This window comes from Glarea lozoyensis, assembly GCF_000409485.1.
Source record: "Glarea lozoyensis ATCC 20868 chromosome Unknown GLAREA19, whole genome shotgun sequence".
Classification (NCBI taxonomy): Eukaryota; Fungi; Ascomycota; class Leotiomycetes; order Helotiales; family Helotiaceae; genus Glarea; species Glarea lozoyensis.
The window spans coordinates 334913-356669 of record NW_007360993.1 but is presented as its reverse complement, the minus strand read 5'-3'; the positions used below and the strand labels follow the sequence as shown (position 1 = coordinate 356669).

Below are 21757 nucleotides of genomic sequence, written 5' to 3'. Positions count from 1 at the left end.
AACATTCTTCCATGTCGCGACGCATACTCCTCTGTGATGCTCGTGGGTGTTGATCAGATTGATTTGCTGTTCGGCGCAGGAACATCGCATATCACCAAATGCGGTAAACCAATTTTTGGTGTGGTCTTGATCACCGTATTCGATTTCAATCAATGAAAACCGGTCGTATGGATACTCCATCCAAGAATACTGCCTCCTTGACTGGGAGCCAGGTTTCGTGGTCGCGGAGTTGGTTGACTTATTGACAGCCAGACATGTCCACCTCTACCGGTGGTCTTACGGCGTCGCCGCTCACAAATAACTTTGAGTTCAATTGGTGAGTCTCTAATGTCCTCTGTGGCAGTTTGACGCTAATTAGATTTAGGGTTTTCCTTGTTGAACTGCTCGTCTGTGGCATATTGTAAGTGTTTCCATGTAGGATTGTACACGATTGCTAATTCCAAGGCAGAACTCTATTCTTCCTCTTCTACTTTAATCGGTTATTTGCGACGTTAATATCGTACGGTTTTCGGGCATGGACATGGCACAAATACCGGGTTTATGTCGATATACAAGCACTCCAAATATCACTTCTTGGAGGTCGGATATTTTTCAAAGGGTTCAAATACCATGGGAACAATGAGACTATATTGATTCATAGCGGCTTTTTCACTTGGTGCTACTGGCTGAGAAACGTCAGAGGCCTCAGTGTAGGTGGTGACAGCGATGTACACACGAAACGAGTTTCAACCGATTCCGACAACAATGGAAAGTCAGGACTTAGCGCTACTTTGGATGGAGCAGAACAGGGGGGGCCAGAAGATCCTGCGAGACTTCCATGTCGTTTCACTGTGAATTTGAATGGGGTTGAATGGATCGTCTACAACAGGAGTGTTGCTTACGACGCTGTGATTGCTGGGATGATGAAGCAAGCAGACCCAACCTTCGAACCAAGATTTGAAAAGGAAAAGGAAGAGTCGGCGGATCCTACTTTAAGACATAGAAAACAGACCAAAGTCGCGGACCCGGAGAAGCGCGCAGATTTCCAGAAGCCATCATCATCCAAAGAGACTTCAGATGATAGTGATTTAGGCCACGGTACTCTCAAAACTCAACAATCCTCGTCGTCATCACAGACAGAAACCAGTCAGGGAGGATCACAAGATGAAAAGAAGCCGGAAGGTTCCTTCATATTGCGACTTTTGCCAATACACGTTACATGCAACAAGGCGGCCGTAGTTCTCGGTAATGAAAATACTAAAAGCGTATTGATTGCAAAAGCTGATGGGGCCTCGGGCGAGATCGATGCTGCTCGCTCCAATACTATCGACCAGTACAGACAGCTGATTAATTTCAACTTCAAGCACCCAGTAATACAGATAAAGCCTAATGATGACTATAAAGAGGACCAAACAACACTTGCCATTCGCGTCAAACGTGGAGAAAAGCTCCAAGCTGATGGCAAGCCGACACAGACTCATAACCACAGTTTCGTCCATCGGCAACGTCGTAAAGTATGGCACACGCTACAGAATCTTGTTCCTGCTTTTCGAAGCTCAGTAGACTCCGTGTCAAGCTCGACCAGACTTCAAGCAACACAGGCAAAGCCCGAACCCGGCTCGGGTGGTTGGCAGGGCTTGTCTAGATACCTCGACGAGAATGAGCAGGACGACAATGCAAAATGGTCTTCAATTGAGTATGCGACAGTAACCACAATTGCTGATAGCCCTGCAGCTTACATGAGTTTCTATTGGGATGTCCCTGGAACCGTCCCGGAACGTCAACATGCAAACGAACAGAAATACAAAAACGAAATCGACAATATAAATGGTGACGCACCACCAGAATGGGGCCTAAACTTGAGCCTAAATGGAGCAATTGTCAATTATGGGCCTTGGGCTGATAGGCAGCGAGCTGATATTCAACGTGTATTCTTCCCCAGCCTTTGCAAGGACGCGGTTCCAAGCAGGAAGCTTTCAGCTGGTCAATTCAGAGTGCCAACAGAGTTTAAGGTTTATATCGAGTTTGACGAAGAGACTATTCTCCGAGTACCTATCAAGGAGGAATCCAAGAATTGGAAATGGACAAAGCATGTCGATTCCGTAGGCGCTAAGCAAACGGAGCAGAAAAAACGAGGAAGCAGACATCGAAAGCGAAAAGCAGATTCGAGTGCTGGGCCAGAAATCCGCCCCTTTGGTTGGCTCGACGTCAAAGTTGGATCCAATGCGACTGTGACATATACCATGGACATGTTAGCTGGCCCCTTTGGGTTCTCGAACAACTTAGAGCTCGAACTTCCTAACATTGAGATTACTACAAGTGTAAATCATGGAACACTGTGGCGATCCGTTGATAATCGCATATCTTGTGACTTGTCTAACCCCCTTCAATGGAATGGTCAGCACATTTGGAAGTTTGATGTTACTACGACTGGCCTCGAACTTTTCATTCTCCGTGAGCATGTTTTCCTTCTCCAGGATCTCATTGAAGACTGGGCTAGCGGGCCCCCGCCAGAGTACCTTACGTTCTCTCCATTTCAATATTCTGTCAATCTTCATCTGGACGACTTCCGAATATATCTGAACGTAAATGATTCGAACATCATCAACAATCCATCTGACTTTGATGACAATACATTCATCATCATATTCGGCTCCGTCTTGGCGGCAAAAATAGGTATACCTTTAGATACCTTCCGACCATATCGCAACGACATCTCCTTCGACGTAGATGCCAGCAACGGAGGACTGAATTTACATATTCCTCCATGGAACACGCAGGCAACGTTCTTAAGCTCGTCAGAGCTGGCAACTCTAAAAGATCTAAAGATTGCAGGTAAGTATCAATACTGTGCCACCACGTCGCCCAATAACACAGACACGTTGTTGCTGGATGTGTATGGCGATTCTCCAACAGCACAGTTTTATGGATTCGTTATCCGTTATTACCTCAAGATCAAAGACAACTATTTCGGAGACGATATAAGATTTAAGACCTTAGAGGAGTATCAAGAGGTTCTAGGTTCCCGTCGGTCAGGTGGCGACAATGGCCATGATGTCCAGCCGCACAAGAAGTCAAATGATTTGGATGTTATCCTCTCTGTCAAAGCCGATAGATCTAGCGTCATTTTGCCTTGCAATCTCTACACCGCGAAGAATCACATTCGAATCGAAATTGCCAGCCTCGCAGCTGACATGCGATTTACGAACTATTACATGGATCTGGAAGTAATGCTAAGCACACTTGCATTTTCGTCAGGAAGCGAGGAGTCAGGAAATGCGACGCCAATCAGCGCCACCTCTAGTACACAACTTTTTGTTGACGGAGTAAACGTTGTTGGGAACAGACTGTTTGGCCTTCCTCCGACTGAGCCAACTTACATCTGCAATTGGGACTTTGCAGTTGGAGCTGTGACCGGCGAATGCAGTGCGGATTTTTTTAGTCACCTGATAAATGGTGTGAAAGCTTTTGCCTTCTCATTTGACGATGATGAAAACGCTCAACCTTCTATATCCATTGCCCAGATTCATGATGTTACCTTTCTACGAGCTACAGTGGAATCTGTACAAATATGGCTTCATGTGGAGGAAACTGCATTCTTACTCTCGACGGCAGAGATATCCGTCAACTTTAATGATTGGGCAGGTACTCACTATTCGAAAAAGCTCAACTTGCTGGTTCCACAATTACACATTGGCTGTGTGGATGCTGAATCTGCCTCGCGTCATAGATCACGAGCACAAAATGCCGTTGAGACGCATGCTTTCGTTCAGACGACTCTATCGGTTGCGATGATTGAACGAAACCCAGGGTTTGAACAGGATCGGCTACTCCAGCAAGAACATATCAAACGCCATGATCAACGAACTCATAGAACCCAATTTCTCCTGCAACCAAATCTGATGGACAATTCCATGCTCACTGCTGTAGACCCCCCTGCCTTGTCTATTCCTCCAATGCCTGCCCCAGTGGCCCAAGAAGAAGTAGAAGACATGATCAGCCATTCCAGTCCCTCGGAAATGTCTTCTCTGCGTCGCAGTGTATCTTCTGTAAAACGGAAGTCATCTTTCTTGTCGCTATCAAGCGCTGGTCATGGCAGTGATCATAGTGTGCTCCGGCCAGAAAGTGTACGCAGATCAGGCCGCGTCGCACCTGATGCTGGCCGTTCCAGAAACCTTTCAAATATGTTTACTTCAGAACATCAGGCTCCCACTAGAGATGTCTCTACATCGAGCGGCCGGCGATCTTCATTTTACAGTGCCGTTGGTGAGCATAGAGGCATACCACCACCCACAGTCACATTTTCTAGTTCCTACATGGCTCCCTATTTTCCTCTACAAGGAATTGAACCTGACCGGAAAGATCTTCCTACTCCAAACGAAGATTTAGAGCAAGATTTTGCGCGTGAATACAGTCGTTTCAGCTTAGACGACGTCCAGTCTGATCGTGTCGACGATAACGCGACACATGTCAGTTTCATTATAGAATTATCTAGTGGGTTGCAGGGAGTGTTTAGTCCCACGGCCATTGAAGCAATCAACAACCTCCTCGCGGCATTACAACCTGTCGACCCTAATGATCTCTTGGACAGTCTCCAGATGGATTCAATCAATGAGATATTCGACCTGAAGAAACAGAAAGACATGACCGGTACTGTTCTCGACTTGACTGTAAGGGCACCGGAGATCAACTTTCGCCTTCTAAATTCTAGTACTTCGGCTGCCACAGCAAATTCTCAGGACATGCGAGACCAATATGATCTCTCCGTCTCAAGGATCTCCCTTACTTCTAGATCCGTCACCGCTCTCAAGATCGATGGTCAGGAGAAAACTCAAAACTCCTCCACGCTTCAATTGTCCATTAAATCTGCCGGAATATCGGCCAAAGAAAGGCTCGGCGATATGGACGATCCACAAGCGGCGGTTACTGGTATCATTCGTGATCTGAACTGTTGGTACGTCTCCAATAAAGCTACCGCAGCGTCTGTGGCCTTCAAAACCGTCGAGATAGCGACAGTCAGCAGTAAAATCGAATACCTCGCTTCTTTGCTCCACCGAACCGGAACTCTAGCTAGCAGTACAGCAGAGTCCTTTTCTTCTCTCAATGATCAGCAGCGCATCCGCATGCAGTTTTTCACCTATTTTGTAGCTACCGAAGGTCAACAAGCTACAGACCCTATGTTCTTAACTAGACCATCATATGTGCTCCGTACCGCTCCTGATCACCTGAGGAGTAGTGATTCCTGGAAAGTCGTTACTCGTCTGCACCACATGTATAATAGCCTAGATGTCAACACCAAGCAGGACCTGAAGTTGCGCTGCATCAGCGTCTCGGAACCCTTACCCGACGACGCCGAACGTCGTGTCCTCGCCGGATTCGACCACTGGAGAAGTTGGGATCTACATGATGTGGATGCGTGTCTTGTAATGAAAAGGGTTTACGGCACGAAAGGTAATGACACGCCCCAACCAGCGCAGGCATCTCAGCCACTCAAATTCACGCTGAGAACAGAGAGCGTTCGGTTAGTTCTCGATCCAGGTCCTAAGCAGAATGAGGTATCTCTGTTAGATATAACTGCTGTGTTTGAAGACAAAACTGTAGCCATGGAGGCTGAAACGCAGTCTCCATTTCATGGCGATGATGCGCATTATCTAGTGCTCCAGGTCTTCTGTGCTAGCACTGCGCTCAATCTCAATTGGGAATTGTGCGAGCTTGCCGACGACATAATGAGCCTTTACCTTCAAAGCTCCAGTGTGTCTGCAAGGAAAGAATCTATGAAGCCCAGGAGTGGTAGATCCACTTCCAAAGCTCGTCGAGACCTACATGTGACCATTGCTACGGAAGTTACCTCCATAATCTTAGATACGGTGAATATTCGAGCCACGTCGCTTTGCAATGGACTCAAGGCGTCATTTGTAATGATAGATGATGCGAACAGCGAGACAACCCAGACCATGAACATGGTACTTGCTGCTGATGCGGCCACATCCAAAATTAAAAGCCGGTCACAAGACTTGACTGTTCACCAGATACGTCTCCCTAGCATATATGCGTCATTTGAGAAGCAGGCTGGCAGTAAAACACCAATCCACACGATCAAGGTCGCCGCGAACTGTCGTCAATTGTCATTTGTCATACTGCAAGATATTCTCGCATTGATGGAGGTACTTGACCTAGTCATCGGCGATGAGCTCGCTCAATTGCACCGTCTCAAAAATCGTATACCTTCTCATTCGACGACGCCAACTCCTGACGATGGTAATGGCAATGGCAATGAAGTTTCAGACGAAATTACTCCTGTTACGAAAGTGAACATTGCACTGTTCTTAGACGAGTATCAAATCAGTGTGCTATTACTCCGGTCTTTGACTTACAATGTATCGGGACTCGTCGCGAGGGCATCTATTGCCGCTCAAGTCGGATCTGATATTATATTTGACTTCGATATTAAAGAGCATTCACATGATATGCAAACGACAGTCGGGGCAGGCAAGAAGAGTATTTCTCTTTTACAAATGCCTCCGACCAACGGGCGTATCGGTTATCATATCTCGGATTCGGAAAACACAGTGTCTGTGTTCGTGTCTGTTGAACCAATCCAGCTCGACGCAGCTGCCATTCATAGCCTGTTAAGTGCGCTAAATCGTCCCGAAATATCAAGTGTCATTACCGATGTTCAAGAGGAGTTCAAAGCTGTGCAAGGTCATCTCGAGGAAATATTTGGCCCCCAGTCAAAGTCTGCGCAACACACAGCACTTCCTGCTAATCCTTTGATATATGACGCTCATCTGACACTTGCGGGGTTCAATATCTTCGCTAATGCGCATGAGGCAAAAGGAGGTTCTAGGAAAGCAAGGCTTGATTTCAACCTTGGTTGTGTACAATTGCTCGTTGCTAACAGGCTTGAGCAAAATGGTCCAGCGCTGGCGTTCCCCGAGTTACGTGTTGCTCTGCGCCATATTTCTTTCGAACTTAGTCGATCGAGCCGCAACGGCATGCAACCCTGCGGAAATCTGGTACTGGCTGCATTTTTGACGGCTACATCCAAAACCAATGATATTGGCGAGGAAGTAAGATCTTTCCATCTTAAGAGCGACGCTCTGAATATAAATTTGTTCGCTGAAACTGCATCTACTGTCGTGGACGTCATTGGATACCTTCAAACCAAGATCAAAGATATCGATTTCTCGCGGGAAAAGCATTACCTCCGAAAATTACGAAAATTGAAGCCTAAGATAAAAGTCGAAGGTGAATACGAAGAGCAAGAAGAAGAGACCGACGCCAGTTCCATCAACATATTCGAATCAATGTTTTCCCTTGAACTGTTGAACTTGCAAGTCTGCTGGCTTGTAGGAACTTATGAGATCGACCGTACATCACGTCAAGAGCGAGAAGATCTTGTTTTCTCATTGAAGCGAATAGACTTCTCAACCAAGAAAAAGAACACTGCGCGATTAACAATGGAAGATTTACAAGTGCAAATGGTACCAGCATCCCACGACAAGAGACAAAGATCGCTCAATTCGGCTCTTTTACCAGAGATTATCTTCAACGTCGGCTATGTGTCAACCTCAGATGCTCGTAGGTTTGCATTTCAAGCGGCTGGCAAGTCTTTAGACCTTCGACTGACCTCACAATTCATGATTCCGGGTGCGGCTATTAAAAAGTCCATCGGATTTGCCGTTGACAGAGTTCGGGACGCGTCTGCAAGTTGGACTACGGCCGCTCCGGGATCTACTACTGAGAACTCTCGCCGTCAACCTTTCTTTGGGAAGAAACGTATGGAATCATTGCTCGTAGATGCTGATTTTGCAGGTGCTGTGGTGCACCTGTCCGGAAAAAAGGTCTCAGATAGCTCCAAGACCATTCTAGGAGTCAAGACTGGTCGAATACCTCAGACTGGGCGATATGGACAATTCACACAGACAGATGCTAGTAACAGTACCATCCTTCGCGCCCCTGGCTTGGCTTGGAAGGTGGAGTATAAGGATGATGGTTTGAATGAGCCATCATTGAATGCTGAAATCAAAGTTGACGCATCTTCAAACACCCTGTACCCCGCCGTTGTCCCACTCATCATGGAAATATCTTCAACCGTCAAGGATATTGTTAGTGACGAAGACAAAGATTCTACTACGGGACCACTGAAAGGATCACCACAGAAGTTCATGAGCACAGACGAAGATAATATCTTAACTGCAGACCCTAGTGCGGTACTGGGTCGAACAAGACTTAACCTGGGGTTCCGAATTTGCAGACAGGAATTCACATTAAGCTGTCAACCGATAGCTAGAGTGTCAGCTACTGCTCGTTTTGATGACATCTATATAACCATAAACACCGTCAAGTCAACCGAGCATGGACATTTTTTCGCCGCATCCGCTATTTTCACGAGACTTCAAGCCTCTGTGCAGCACGTTTACTCGAGAGAATCCACTGGCAGCTTCGATGTCGACTCCGTTTTTCTCTCTTTGATGAACAGTAAACATGTCAGTGGTATCAGTGGAGTTTCGACCATATTGAAAATAAGCCCTATGAAAATATTGATAAACGCAAAACAGATTCAAGATTTTCTCCTTTTTAGAGAGATCTGGATACCCCAAGAAATACGACAGCAGTCTTCATCACCGGCGCCTGCACCGTCGTTAGCACCCACATCGACAACAATGCAGTCACAAACCTATCTTGTGCAACGATATCAACAGGTTGCCGCGACGGGAGCTTTTCCTTGGAACGCGACAGTATCGATCGCTGAGTTAGATGTGCAATTAGATTTTGGGCAGGCAATCGGTAGATCGGCATTCATCATTTCCAATTTCTGGGTATCGTCGAAGAAGAACTCGGATTGGGAGCAAAACCTCTGTTTAGGGTTCGACAAGGTTGGGGTAAACAGCACTGGGAGGATGAGTGGCTTCGTGACCTTGCAAGATTTCCACGTACGAACTTCCATACAATGGCCAGCTCGCGAAATGGCTCTCAACCAGACGCCACTTGTTCAGGCTTCACTGCGCTTTGGCAAATTTCGCGTGAAAGCTGCATTTGAATATCAGGCTTTTCTGGTAGCCGATATCACTTCTCTAGAGTTCCTTATGTACAACGTTAGGAATGGTCCTGAGGCAAAAGGTGACCGACTGGTAGCTATACTGGACGGTGAGACAGTGCAAGTTTTTTGTACCACCACTACAGCATCTCAAGCATTAGCTTTGTATCAAGCGTTTGTTCGATTGGCTCAAGAGAAAAGAGCGAACTATGAGGCATCTCTTACCGAGATTGACAAGTTTATGAAACGAAAATCAATATCGCATCCTGTACTACCTCCGCAAGATATAGTCAACTCCGAAAATGAAGAAAAAGTCGCGAATTCGCCAATTTCTCTTCATACAGACGTAATTGTCACTCTCAAGGCTGTTAATATGGGCGCTTTCCCGAACACATTCTCTGATCACCAGGTCTTCAAGTTAGAGGCTTTGAACGCACAGGCGCGTTTTGCTGTGACCATGGATGAAGGGAAAATCCACAGTATTCTTGGGCTTACCCTCGGTCAACTTAGAATTGGTCTTGCTGGGGTGAAGAAGATTGACATGCCGAAATCGGTGGGAGATCTCTCTGTGGAAGACGTTGTCAACAGCGCCACTGGCTCTCGTGGAGGCACCATTTTGAAGGTACCTAAGGTCGAAGCTACAATGCAGACATGGCAAGTACCCAATACTCACCATATCGACTACATATTCAAGAGTTCTTTTGAAGGCAAGGTCGAAGTTGGCTGGAACTACTCTCGCATCAGCTACATTCGGAGCATGTGGGCTTCTCATGCAAAGGCTCTTGCTCAAAGACTCGGGAAGCCGTTACCGCCCTCAGCGGTCAAGATCACCGGTGTTCCAGACGAAGAGGATGGACCTCGAAAAGATGGTGAGCAGCAAAAAATCACGGCCGAGGTCAATGTTCCACAATCAAGATACGATTACACGGCTTTGCAAGCACCGATTATTGAGACGCCACAATTGAGGGATATGGGTGAAGCCACGCCACCGTAAGACTCGAAGCCCCGTTCACGTTACTATGATGCTAACCTGAACAGATTGGAATGGATTGGTCTTCACCGCGACAGACTTCCTAACTTGACACATCAGATCGTGATTGTGACTCTTCTCGAGTTGGCTAGCGAGGTCGAAGATGCTTATGCGAAGATTCTGGGGTCTTCTTAAAAGAGGTGGCGCGACATAAACCTGGTTTTCTGTATATTATTTGTTTGTTCTAGCATAGCGAGGGAGTTGGTAAGCATGGCAAGAACTCTTGTTAAAGGGGCTCGGTTAAAAGAGATGGTTCTTCTGGCCGGCGTATGGGCGGAGTGAGCTTGTACATATGAGTCACGCCGAATACTCTATTTGGTGTCCCAATTGAGTATTCGCTTTATAATATTATGATCATTACATTGTGAACACATTTTACGCCAATAGTGCAGCCCTGGAGGTGAATACAACCTTGGCAGCATTACGAAACTGAATTGTCTGTGCGAGAAAATAGTGGCGTCCGTCCGGAATGGTTACATCACGATATACGAAATAATTTGCGAACTAAATGCGAATTGCGTTTTATAAACTGTTAATTCTTGACATTTGATTATATGTTCTAGCAATAGGACCGACTAGTCCAGTGAATAGATCATTGAATCTCATACAAGATTAAATAATTCCGTCGCGTACCATGTTCACCGGTTGACTCAGGGCAAAAACCCTCATTTGACGAAAAGCGCCAGCACGTGATCTGCAGCCGATGGAGGGGTTTCGATTTAGCGTCAGGCAAAACAGCTGCCCCGCTTCTCCCACCATCTAAGAATCTTTCCCCTCTAGCCACCTTCCTGCTGATAGATTTTTGTCGTGGCGGCTCTATATCTGCATCCTCGACTTCACATCCACATCCTCCTCCTCCGCCCTTTCTATCGAGTACGTCGAGTCTAAATCTCGAATCAACGTACGATAGATTGTATACTCAAGTGGCCCAGATCCCACTCTCGAGTATCAACAACCTCAAGCGCTCCGGCGACACTAGAAAAAATCCTAATTAATCAGCTTCTCGAAGCCCAACCGCAATCATGGTTAAGTGAGTTCATACTTTCCTTCTACGATCTCAAATTGTTTGCAGACTATGATCATCCATATCTCGACTTCGGATTCTCCCTTGGAGACTGTCAACAGTCTGCGGAGATAAGCAAATGTAAACATCTGCTAATGTATATCCAAAATGTAGCTTCACCGTCGAAGAGGTTCGCGCCTTGATGGACAAGCCAACCAACGTCCGTAACATGTCCGTCATTGCCCACGTCGATCACGGAAAGTCCACCCTGACCGATTCCCTCCTATCCAAAGCCGGTATCATCTCCGCCGCAAAGGCTGGTGATGCGCGAGCAACAGATACCCGTGCCGACGAGCAGGAGCGTGGTATTACCATCAAGTCGACCGCCATCTCCCTGTACGGTCACTTGTCAGACGATGAGGATCTTAAGGATATCGTGGGACAGAAGACTGACGGAAAGGATTTCTTGATCAACTTGATTGATTCGCCTGGTCACGTTGATTTCTCATCTGAAGTCACTGCTGCTCTCCGTGTCACTGATGGTGCTCTCGTTGTCGTCGACACCATTGAAGGTGTGTGTGTGCAAACCGAGACTGTGCTTCGTCAGGCTCTTGGTGAGCGTATCAAGCCTGTTGTTATTATCAACAAGGTTGATCGTGCTCTTCTCGAGTTGCAAGTTTCAAAGGAGGATCTTTACCAATCCTTCTCAAGAACCATCGAGTCCGTCAACGTCGTTATCTCCACCTACTTCGACAAGACCCTCGGTGACGTCCAGGTCTACCCATACAAGGGAACTGTTGCTTTCGGTTCCGGTCTTCACGGCTGGGCTTTCACCATCAGACAATTCGCTATGCGATACGCCAAGAAATTCGGTGTTGACAAGCTGAAAATGATGGAGCGTCTCTGGGTAAGAATAAACCACTCAATGAATACACGGCGATAATATCAGCTAACATATGAATTTCAGGGCGACAACTACTTCAACCCACACACCAAGAAGTGGACTACCAAGTCAACCCACGAAGGAAAGCCTCTCGAGCGTGCCTTCAACCAGTTTATCCTTGATCCAATTTTCAGAATCTTCACAGCCGTCATGAACTTCAAGACTGAAGAGATCCCAGTTCTCCTCGAGAAGCTTGCCATTAAGCTTTCTCCAGAGGACAAAGAGAAGGAGGGCAAGCAATTGCTCAAGGTCGTTATGCGAACTTTCCTCCCAGCTGCCGATGCTCTTTTGGAGATGTTGATCCTCCACTTGCCATCCCCAGTCACCGCACAGAGATATCGTGCTGAGACTCTTTACGAGGGTCCTCCAGATGATGAGGCCTGCATCGGTATCCGAGACTGTGATCCTAAGGCTCCTCTCATGTTGTACGTCTCCAAGATGGTGCCAACCTCTGATAAGGGTCGTTTCTACGCTTTCGGTCGTGTCTTCGCTGGTACCGTCAAGTCCGGATTGAAGGTCCGTATCCAGGGTCCAAACTACACTCCAGGAAAGAAGGATGATCTTTTCATCAAGGCCATCCAACGTACCGTTCTCATGATGGGTGGTAAGGTCGATCCTATCGATGATGTTCCAGCTGGTAACATTTTGGGTTTGGTTGGTATTGATCAGTTCTTGTTGAAGTCCGGAACTCTCACTACCAGTGATACCGCCCACAACTTGAAGGTCATGAAGTTCTCCGTCTCCCCTGTCGTCCAACGTTCCGTCGAGGTCAAGAACGCCCAGGATCTTCCAAAATTGGTCGAAGGTCTTAAGCGTCTGTCAAAATCCGATCCTTGTGTCCTGACTTTCATCTCCCCATCCGGTGAGCACGTTGTCGCTGGTGCCGGTGAGTTGCACTTGGAAATTTGCTTGAAGGATCTTGAGGAGGACCACGCCGGTGTTCCAATCCGTGTCTCCGACCCAGTCGTTCAATACCGTGAGACTGTCACTGGAAAGTCCAGCATGACTGCTCTCTCTAAATCACCCAACAAGCACAATCGTCTTTACATGATCGCTGAGCCTCTCGCTGAGGAGGTTTCCAACGAGATTGAGGCCGGTAAGATTGGTCCACGTGATGATTTCAAGGCTCGTGCCCGTATCTTGGCCGATGATCACGGATGGGATGTCACTGATGCCCGTAAGATTTGGTGTTTCGGTCCAGACACCAACGGTGCCAATCTTTTGGTTGATCAGACCAAGGCCGTTCAGTACTTGAACGAAATCAAGGATTCAGTTGTTTCCGGTTTCCAATGGGCGTCAAGAGAAGGTCCAGTCGCAGAAGAGCCAATGCGATCTTGTCGATTCAACATCATGGATGTTACCCTCCACGCCGATGCCATCCACAGAGGTGGTGGTCAACTTATCCCGACTGCTCGTCGTGTTCTTTACGCTTCCGCTCTTTTGGCCGAGCCAGGTCTTCTTGAGCCAGTCTTCTTGGTCGAGATTCAAGTGCCAGAAAACGCTATGGGTGGTGTTTACGGTGTTCTTACCCGAAGACGTGGTCACGTCTTCAACGAGGAGCAACGTCCAGGAACCCCTCTTTTCACCATCAAGGCATACCTTCCCGTCATGGAGTCTTTCGGTTTCAACGCAGATCTCCGTTCGCACACTTCCGGTCAAGCTTTCCCACAATCCGTTTTCGATCATTGGCAGATTCTTCCAGGTGGATCACCTCTTGATGGTACATCGAAGGTTGGTGTTATTGTTCAGGAAATGCGAAAGCGTAAGGGTATCAAGGTTGAGGTTCCAGGTTACGAGAATGTAAGTTTACTGCGCCGCGTAAACCATGACAATCATTTGCTAACACAAATTTACAGTACTATGATAAGCTATAGATGGCGACTATCCTGGGTTGATAGATTTTGTCCTTTACCAGTATTGCTTTCCGCATCCAAAATCAAGAAAAGATTGTCAGCGGCTCATGCATACAAACCGTATCACGAATTACGAAGAAAGATCTCGCAGTCTATGATCTCTCCAAGCTTGTCGAGGGGGTTTTTAGTGGGCTGGATGAGATGATAAAAAAGTACAATGGACTTTTTAAACGTGATGAATCTCCTCACAACTTGTTTTTCCTCTTTTTTCGTTCTGATGTTAAGCAAGTCGAGATTTTGGTATTCAACCTTCATGTATGTAGCCACGTGAGAATTTGAAAAGATTTAGAAAGATTTTACGGAGTGAGAATTTTGTTCAATAACATGTAGTGAGTGGAGTGGTAATGTAGAAGAGTTTTGAGTGACATATGAGACTATACAGTTAGTGAATTGCCAGAAATTTTATAACTCTTAGCCAGCTTGTGTAATGTAAACTAGAGGTACCTACATTACTCTAGCATCGCATAAGCGGTAGCTCGATGGCTTCTTCTAGTAGAGGTTAAAAACAACGCTTTGCTACTTCAAGTCTATTTGCTTCTTCTAGTAGAGCTTGAAAGCGGCGCTTTGTTACTTAAAGTCTATTTAAGCAACTATATAAATTATTTCTATCGCCTAGTAGGAAACTACGAGGTAGTGTTTTGGGTAGGTTAAGATGTTTACTATTTTTATACTTTAGACCTTTGTTAAATTTATAAGAAACTAGTGCTATTACGAGTATCTAATAGACTGTAATACACCAAAGTAGATTCTTTAGTTGAGGACTTTAGAGTAATTGTAACAGGTTGTCATCACGTGAGTATATTATCTACCACGTGGGATCGCGTTAGCTTCCGAAAGTTATCCCCGCGAAAGTCGCGTCTTCGAATTGCACCTTTCTCTAAATCAAGTCTACGCAGTGGACCAAAATTCTCGGTACCTTGGAGCCTTTTCAACTCAAGGCACTTGAATTGATGATAGCGTCGTTGATGCGGATCTGTTGAGTAAAATTTACTTGCGGTCGTTGGGGGGGTTCTTCCTCGGTCAGTGACAATGTTATCCCATTACGGAACGCCCCAATTGGAAGAAGCTTTCAACTAATTCTTCTCCTTTACAGATCATCATTGTCACATTTATCTCTGAGAATTCGTTATGTCAACAAGTGGCCTCAGTCGCTTCACAGGGCCGAAGTCTAATGATGATCGTGCAAGAATTGCTGCGGGCGCCAAAATCTCGCTGAAAGACAAAAAGGCCAAATCGTCCTCGACCTCTAAAAAGCACCACCACGAAAAGAATACGACGAACCACCCAGTAGATGGCCATGAGGCCTATGAAGCATACCCACAACATGAACTTGAGACGACGTCCGCCCAGGATGTGTTTGGGGATTCGACAATTGCGAGCAATTTCGACGAAACCATAAGTTCTGAACAACTAGACGCTCCTCAGTTCCACGATCAGTATGGCTATCAGCAGAGGAATAGTGGTCAACAAGAACCAGAAGACTCTGATGACGAGGATGATACGGCACATCAGGACATGAATTACGATCTGCACGGTAGAACATCTGCACCACCTTTGGGTACTCAGGAATCCCAGGACTTTTACAATTCTGAACAGCCAGTTCCCACGTCAAGGCAAAACCGATTCCAAGAGCTCCGGCAGCACCGTGCAGTTTCCCCAGCAGTTCCTCCTCCAAAGGTTTCTCGAAAGCGGGAACGAACCAGCGAGCGCCATTACAATCATTTGCCGATTGAACCACAATATCAGCAACCATACCCACCGCAGGAGCACGGGGCCCAGCTAGTCCACTTACCTCAGAGACCAATACCGTGGGATGGGCACAATAGCCAAGAGTTTCTCGGCCATCATTCGGCTGGCGGAAAAGGCCATGGATTTGATCAATCATCCCGGACTGGAAGCCCAGTTCATCAAGCACTAGTCCAAAACTGCGAAGAAGGGATAGAGTCGTCACCAGAGCCAGAAGAGGCAGTTCCTGACTATACGGACGAAGAGTTGAAGAAGAAGCTGTTCGTGGACCTAAAAAATGAGGATTGGGGTGCTGGAATGCCCAAATATCAAATCCCGAAATTTTTCCCTGATGATTTGCGAGGACCTAGCATCTCCGTGGAGCAAAAAGTAGATGGGTTTCGAGACGAGGAGATTACAGACGAGAAACACATGATGCGGTCCGATCGTGAGCAAGAATCATTTTTTGAGCATTTATCCGACGAAGACTGGAAAGCTGCCGGCGAATATATCAGGAAAAAGACGGAAGAAGCCATGAATAATATGCAGGAGACACGAAAGAAGAAACGGGAAATTACCGCTAAATATGAAAAGATTTATGAGGAGCGAGAGAAGTTAATTCAGCACAAGGCTGCGCTTATACAAGCTCAATTGGCGCAAGTTCAAAATCAGGGGAGCTCTATGTTTCAGAAGATGTTGGCACCGTCTCCTCGTACTGGAGTGTCCTCTCCACGTTCGAATTCGCGGGCTTAAGCTAGTGTTGCGTCGTCCTTTTGGAGTTTTGCTTCAATTTGTACTTCGACCAAGCATATTGCTTTCTATCGCCATTAACGAGAACTCTTAGCACATATTTGTGCTACGTCTCGAATAGAAACGAGGTATCAAGTCTCGAATACTAAGTGGGACAGAAATCATAGCGTATGGCTGCATGCTGGGAGTCAAAAGAAAGGGCATAAGATTCAGCGCGATTCACTTGCTGGGGCTGGGCGTTATATAATGAAAATGAGATACCCATTTGCTTTTATTTTATGTTTTTTTGATACAGATGTACTCAAGACTTCCTCGGGTCATCTAGAACTATGTACCGCATCCTGCTAACGACATAAGCTAGTAACCTCTCCCATCCTACCCCCTCAACCTTCAAAACGCATTCTCAAATCTCAATAACCTCTTTCACCCTTCTATCCCTTCCCACCACCAACCTCAACTGCCTCCCCTTCTCCCCCTTAACCACCCCACCCCTAACCCCCTCCACAAATAGCTCATACGCAGGAAAATACCCATCCACAAACCTCCGCACCTCCTCCTTACTCATCCCCACCCCCTTGTCCCTCCGCAACGCTTCCTCCTGCTGTTCCCGCCACTCATACACGTACCCCGTGTCCTCGGCATCGATATGAATAAACGCGTCGAATTCATCAGTCAATACATCATACCCCTTTAATCTCTCATTCACAAACTCGAGATGAGAAAGCGCGTGCGATTTCAGGGTTAAAGATTGCCCGGCGACTTTTTGACGGAGTGCAGAGGAAGGGAGGGAGCGGAATCCAACGCACCAGCCTTCGAGGAGGAGGACGCGGATGGGGGGTTGTGAGGGCAGGTTTACGGTTTCCCAGGTCGATTCTGGAGAACGGTCGCCGAGGCCGTTGTGTAGGGATTTGTTGTAGGAGGGGATGCTGGTGGGTTCGCCTGCTAGGAGGGATGTGATGACTTTGGAGGCGAGAGGGATGTCGTGGGTCCCTATACTTATACTTAACATACAAAAATCTGAGATGTGAGTTTCTATTGAGGACTAACCAGGTTCACCTCTATACTGAACTAATTTATTATCCTCATTCTCCCTCGCTAGGTTTACTTGTTCGTCGTGGGTCAGGTAGAGGTCATCTATACTCAAGACTAGTGTTTCCAGCCCTTCGTTTTGTTTTAATGTTTCTTTTAAGGCGGATACGAGAGTGGTTTTCCCGGCGCCTTGGACGCCATTCAGGCCGATTATGAAGGGGCGGTTCGGGGTTTTGGAGGTTTGCTGGTAGGTGTGCAGACGGCTGAGGATGAAGGGGATGCAGTGGGGGGATTTGTCGTCGTGGATTTGAGGTGGGGATGTGGGGTGGGACATTTTGGGGAGGGATATAGGTGAGGTGAGGGAATTGGAGGTTGGAAGGGGATTTAGGCTATGGTGAGTTTGATAAAGAAGTTCAGGGGGAAATAATGCATGTTGTGATTGATAGGTGGTGGTTTTGATGAAATGGTTGGGAAGCGGGTTAGGTTCGGGGTTTTTGGCTCGGCGAGGGTGCAATTGAAGAAGTATATTTCTCTACATCAGAATTTCGAATTCTATCATGAATTTTTTTCACATGAGAATAGATTCGCTCTGAAACGAATCAACAATGCAGTCAAAAGTAATCATCCGTCACGAGCATCGCAAACACATGCAGCACGTGGTCCTCGATTTACATGTGAACGTGTTCGGGTCGTCAGAATGTGGGGTTTTGACTCCCGCTTCGCTGGTCGCATCCGGGGTTGACCAGGTCCCAGATGAGCCGAGGCATGCCAGAGCCAGTCCCGAACAACTTCCTCTTTAACCAGCGTTCTCTCTTCCTTCTTCTTCTCTTCTGCATACTCGAGTCCATACATCCTCGAATACATATACAATGTCGGAATTAAGATATGATGGCCAGGTCGTGGTGGTGACGGGTGCGGGTGGTGGATTGGGAAAGGCGTATGCGCTGTTCTTTGGATCGAGAGGTGCGAGTGTGGTTGTGAATGATTTGGGAGGGTCATTCAAGGGGGATGGTGCTTCGAGCAAGGTAGATACTCTTCTATTTCTCTGTTGGAATAGCTGCTGATTCTTTAGGCTGCAGATGTAGTCGTCAACGAGATCAAAGCCGCTGGCGGCAAGGCCGTTGCCAATTACGACAGCGTCACGTCCGGCGACAAGATCATCGAAACCGCCATTCAGAACTACGGACGAATCGATATCCTACTGAACAATGCCGGTATCCTCCGTGATGTGTCGTTTAAGAACATGAGCGACAAAGATTGGGATCTGATTATTGATGTCCACGTCAAGGGATCTTACAAGTGTGCTAGAGCCGCATGGCCCTATTTCCGGAAACAAAAGTACGGAAGGGTGATCAATACTGCTTCTGCGGCTGGTCTGTTTGGGAGTTTTGGACAGACTAATTATTCGGCTGCGAAGTTGGCTATGGTCGGTTTTACGGAGACTTTGGCCAAGGAGGGCGCGAAGTATAACATTCATGCTAATGTTATTGCACCAATTGGTAAGTCGGCAAGCTCTTTTCTTGCGGAATCTACTTGTAATATGTGCTAACCGAAACAGCCGCTAGCAGAATGACAGAAACTGTCATGCCACCAGATATTCTCGAAAACCTAAAGCCAGATTGGGTTGTTCCCCTCGTCGCCTGCCTCGTTCACAAAGATGCCGAGGAGAATGGAGCTATTTTCGAAGTTGGAGGTGGACATATCGCAAAACTCAGATGGGAGCGTTCAAGTGGTCTTCTGTTGAAAGCCGATGATTCATACACTCCAGGTGCTATTTTGAAGAAATGGGATCAAGTTGGGAAGTTTGACAAGAATGCTCAATATCCAAATGGCGTTGCTGATTTCATGGGTCTGCTTGAGGCATCAATGAAGATGGGTCCAAATGACAAGGGTGAGACTCTCGATTTCAAGGGCAAGGTTGCTTTGGTGACTGGTGGTGGTGCTGGGTAAGTTTGATATTTCTTGTTTTGGAAACATAATCTGACATATTTTAGTATTGGCCGCTGTTACTGCTTGGCGTTCGCCAAGTATGGTGCTTCAGTAGTCGTCAATGACTTGATGAACCCAGATGATGTTGTAAATGAAATTAAACAGGCTGGTGGAAAGGCTGTTGGTGTCAAGGCCTCTGCTGAAGACGGAGATGCTGTTGTAAAAGCAGCCATTGATGCTTTTGGTCGCATTGATATTATCGTAAACAATGCTGGTATTCTTCGGGATAAAGCGTTTACCAATATGGACGATAAGATGTGGGACCAAGTCATTGCAGTCCACTTGAGAGGTACATACAAAGTTACCAAGGCTGCGTGGCCATACTTCCTTAAGCAGAAGTACGGTCGTGTACTAAACACCACATCAACAAGTGGTATTTACGGTAACTTTGGACAAGCGAATTATGCTGCAGCAGTAAGTCTAACTCTTAGATCATGATGATTTCTCGCTAATTAGTGCAGAAATGTGGTATTCTTGGTTTCTCCAGGGCACTTGCTCGTGAAGGTGCCAAATACAACATTTTCGTAAACACAATTGCGCCAAATGCTGGAACAGCTATGACAAGAACCATCTTACCCGAAGAGATGGTTCAAGCATTCAAGCCAGACTATATTGCTCCGCTAGTCGTTGCACTTTGCTCAGACAAGGTTCCAAGCAACCCAACCGGAGGTCTTTACGAAGTCGGCAGTGGATGGGTTGGACAGACAAGATGGCAGCGAACTGGAGGACACGGCTTCCCAGTTGATGTCAAGTTGACACCCGAGGCAGTACTCAAACAATGGAAGAGAATCACCGACTTTGAAGACGGACGAGCAGATAACCCAGAAAGTGCTCAGGATGGTCTTAAGAGTATCATGGCGAATATGCAGAATAAATCTGGCGGCAAGGTATGAAGAATCTCTACCTCTGTCTTGTATCTTGTAGTAGTACGAAGTTCAAATGAATACATATTAACACATTTTGCGTCTTAGAAGAGTGATGTTGATGACAAGGCAAACGCTGAAATCCTGGCCAACATTGAGAAAGCAATGAAAGCCGAGTCAACTGGCACAGAATTCACATACGAAGAAAAAGACATCATCCTCTACAACCTCGGCGTAGGAGCCAAAAAGACAGACCTGGATCTTGTCTTGTAAGTCCCCCTTCCCCTCTCTTGCCACTCTCTAACACCCTCCAGCGAAGGAAACGAAAACTTCCAAGCCCTGCCCTCATTCGGAGTCATCCCCTTCTTCTCCGCCGAAACGCCCTACAACATCTCCGACATCGTCCCCAACTTCAACCCCATGCTCCTCCTCCACGGCGAACAATACCTCGAAATCCTCTCCTACCCGATCCCCACCTCGGCGACCCTCGTCTCTCACACCAAACTCCTCGAGGTCGTCGACAAAGGCAACGCCGCCATCGTCAAATCAGGCATCACCACCGTCAACAAAGCCACGGGGAAACCGCTCTTCTACAACGAGTCCACGGTCTTCATCCGCGGCTCCGGCGGCTTCGGCGGGCAGAAAAAACCCGCAGACAGAGGCGCCGCCACCGCGCCCAACGTCCCACCGAAACGCGCACCCGACGTCGTCATTGAGGAAGCGACCACCCCCGAACAAGCAGCCATCTATCGACTCAGCGGCGACTACAACCCGTTGCACATCGACCCGGCGTTCGCGAAGATGGGCGGCTTCAAAGCGCCGATCCTGCATGGTCTGGCGTTCTTTGGGATCGCGGTGAAGGGGGTGTATCGCACGTTTGGGCAGATACGGAATGTGAAGGTGCGGTTTGTGGGGAGTGTGACGCCGGGGGAGACGCTTGTTACGGAGATGTGGAAGGAGGGACACAAGGTGGTTTTTCAGACGAGGGTTAAGGAGAGTGGGAGGGTTGTTGTTGGGGGGGCGGGGTGCGAGTTGGTTGGGGAGAGGGGGGAAGGGAGGTTGTGAGGGGGTGGGGAGAAGGCGGGGAGTGTATAGATGATTAGATTGAGCGCAATTGTAGATTTGTTTAGCGAAACGGACGTTGATATACACATTTCTCGCCCACGCCACCTAGCATTTAACGATATCAGAATACATGTATTCCTACAGTCCTTCTTTCTTACCTCTCAGCCTCTCAAGGCGAGGACTGAATCTTGAAAGCTTGACAAGAGAGCCTGTAATGAAGCGTACAAGATGGGAAAGAAACGAAACACCGAATAACGCTCTGGCGAATATGATTCTCAACCCTGATACGGCCGGCCATTAAGAACACTAACTCTAAATCAAGTCTTTCAGAAGCTTTCGCGAACTCTGTAGTTGACTTGTCACATCTCATCCAATTAGTCGCTGCAACAATTGCATCCTCAACATCTAGAGCGATTGACTAATCAGAC

The 21757-nt window shown here is 47.1% G+C and overlaps 5 protein-coding genes across 5 annotated transcripts; 4 read left to right on the top strand and 1 right to left on the bottom strand.

Moving 5' to 3' along the window:
- Nucleotides 1-254: 254 nt before the first annotated feature.
- On the top strand, nt 255-10184 carry GLAREA_12637 (uncharacterized protein; the record flags this gene model as incomplete). The annotated part of the gene is made up of 4 exons (XM_008083418.1): nt 255-316; nt 365-400; nt 449-10009; nt 10058-10184. 4 exons carry the CDS (start codon nt 255-257, stop codon nt 10182-10184), a joined length of 9786 nt encoding a protein of 3261 aa, XP_008081609.1.
- An 887-nt stretch (nt 10185-11071) lies between these two features.
- On the top strand, nt 11072-13869 carry GLAREA_12636 (P-loop containing nucleoside triphosphate hydrolase; the record flags this gene model as incomplete). The annotated part of the gene is made up of 4 exons (XM_008083417.1): nt 11072-11079; nt 11227-11959; nt 12020-13795; nt 13852-13869. The coding sequence occupies 4 exons, from the start codon at nt 11072-11074 to the stop codon at nt 13867-13869; spliced, it is 2535 nt and encodes an 844-aa protein (XP_008081608.1).
- A 1167-nt stretch (nt 13870-15036) lies between these two features.
- Nucleotides 15037-16386, top strand: GLAREA_12635 (uncharacterized protein; the record flags this gene model as incomplete). The annotated part of the gene is made up of 1 exon (XM_008083416.1): nt 15037-16386. One exon carries the CDS (start codon nt 15037-15039, stop codon nt 16384-16386), a length of 1350 nt encoding a protein of 449 aa, XP_008081607.1.
- A 400-nt stretch (nt 16387-16786) lies between these two features.
- GLAREA_12634 (P-loop containing nucleoside triphosphate hydrolase) lies at nt 16787-17746 on the bottom strand (the record flags this gene model as incomplete). The annotated part of the gene is made up of 2 exons (XM_008083415.1): nt 16787-17373; nt 17431-17746. The coding sequence occupies 2 exons, from the start codon at nt 17744-17746 to the stop codon at nt 16787-16789; spliced, it is 903 nt and encodes a 300-aa protein (XP_008081606.1).
- Nucleotides 17747-18281: 535 nt separating this feature from the next.
- GLAREA_12633 (NAD(P)-binding Rossmann-fold containing protein) lies at nt 18282-21329 on the top strand (the record flags this gene model as incomplete). The annotated part of the gene is made up of 7 exons (XM_008083414.1): nt 18282-18437; nt 18485-18911; nt 18971-19358; nt 19407-19815; nt 19863-20288; nt 20373-20533; nt 20579-21329. The coding sequence occupies 7 exons, from the start codon at nt 18282-18284 to the stop codon at nt 21327-21329; spliced, it is 2718 nt and encodes a 905-aa protein (XP_008081605.1).
- Nucleotides 21330-21757: the final 428 nt, after the last annotated feature.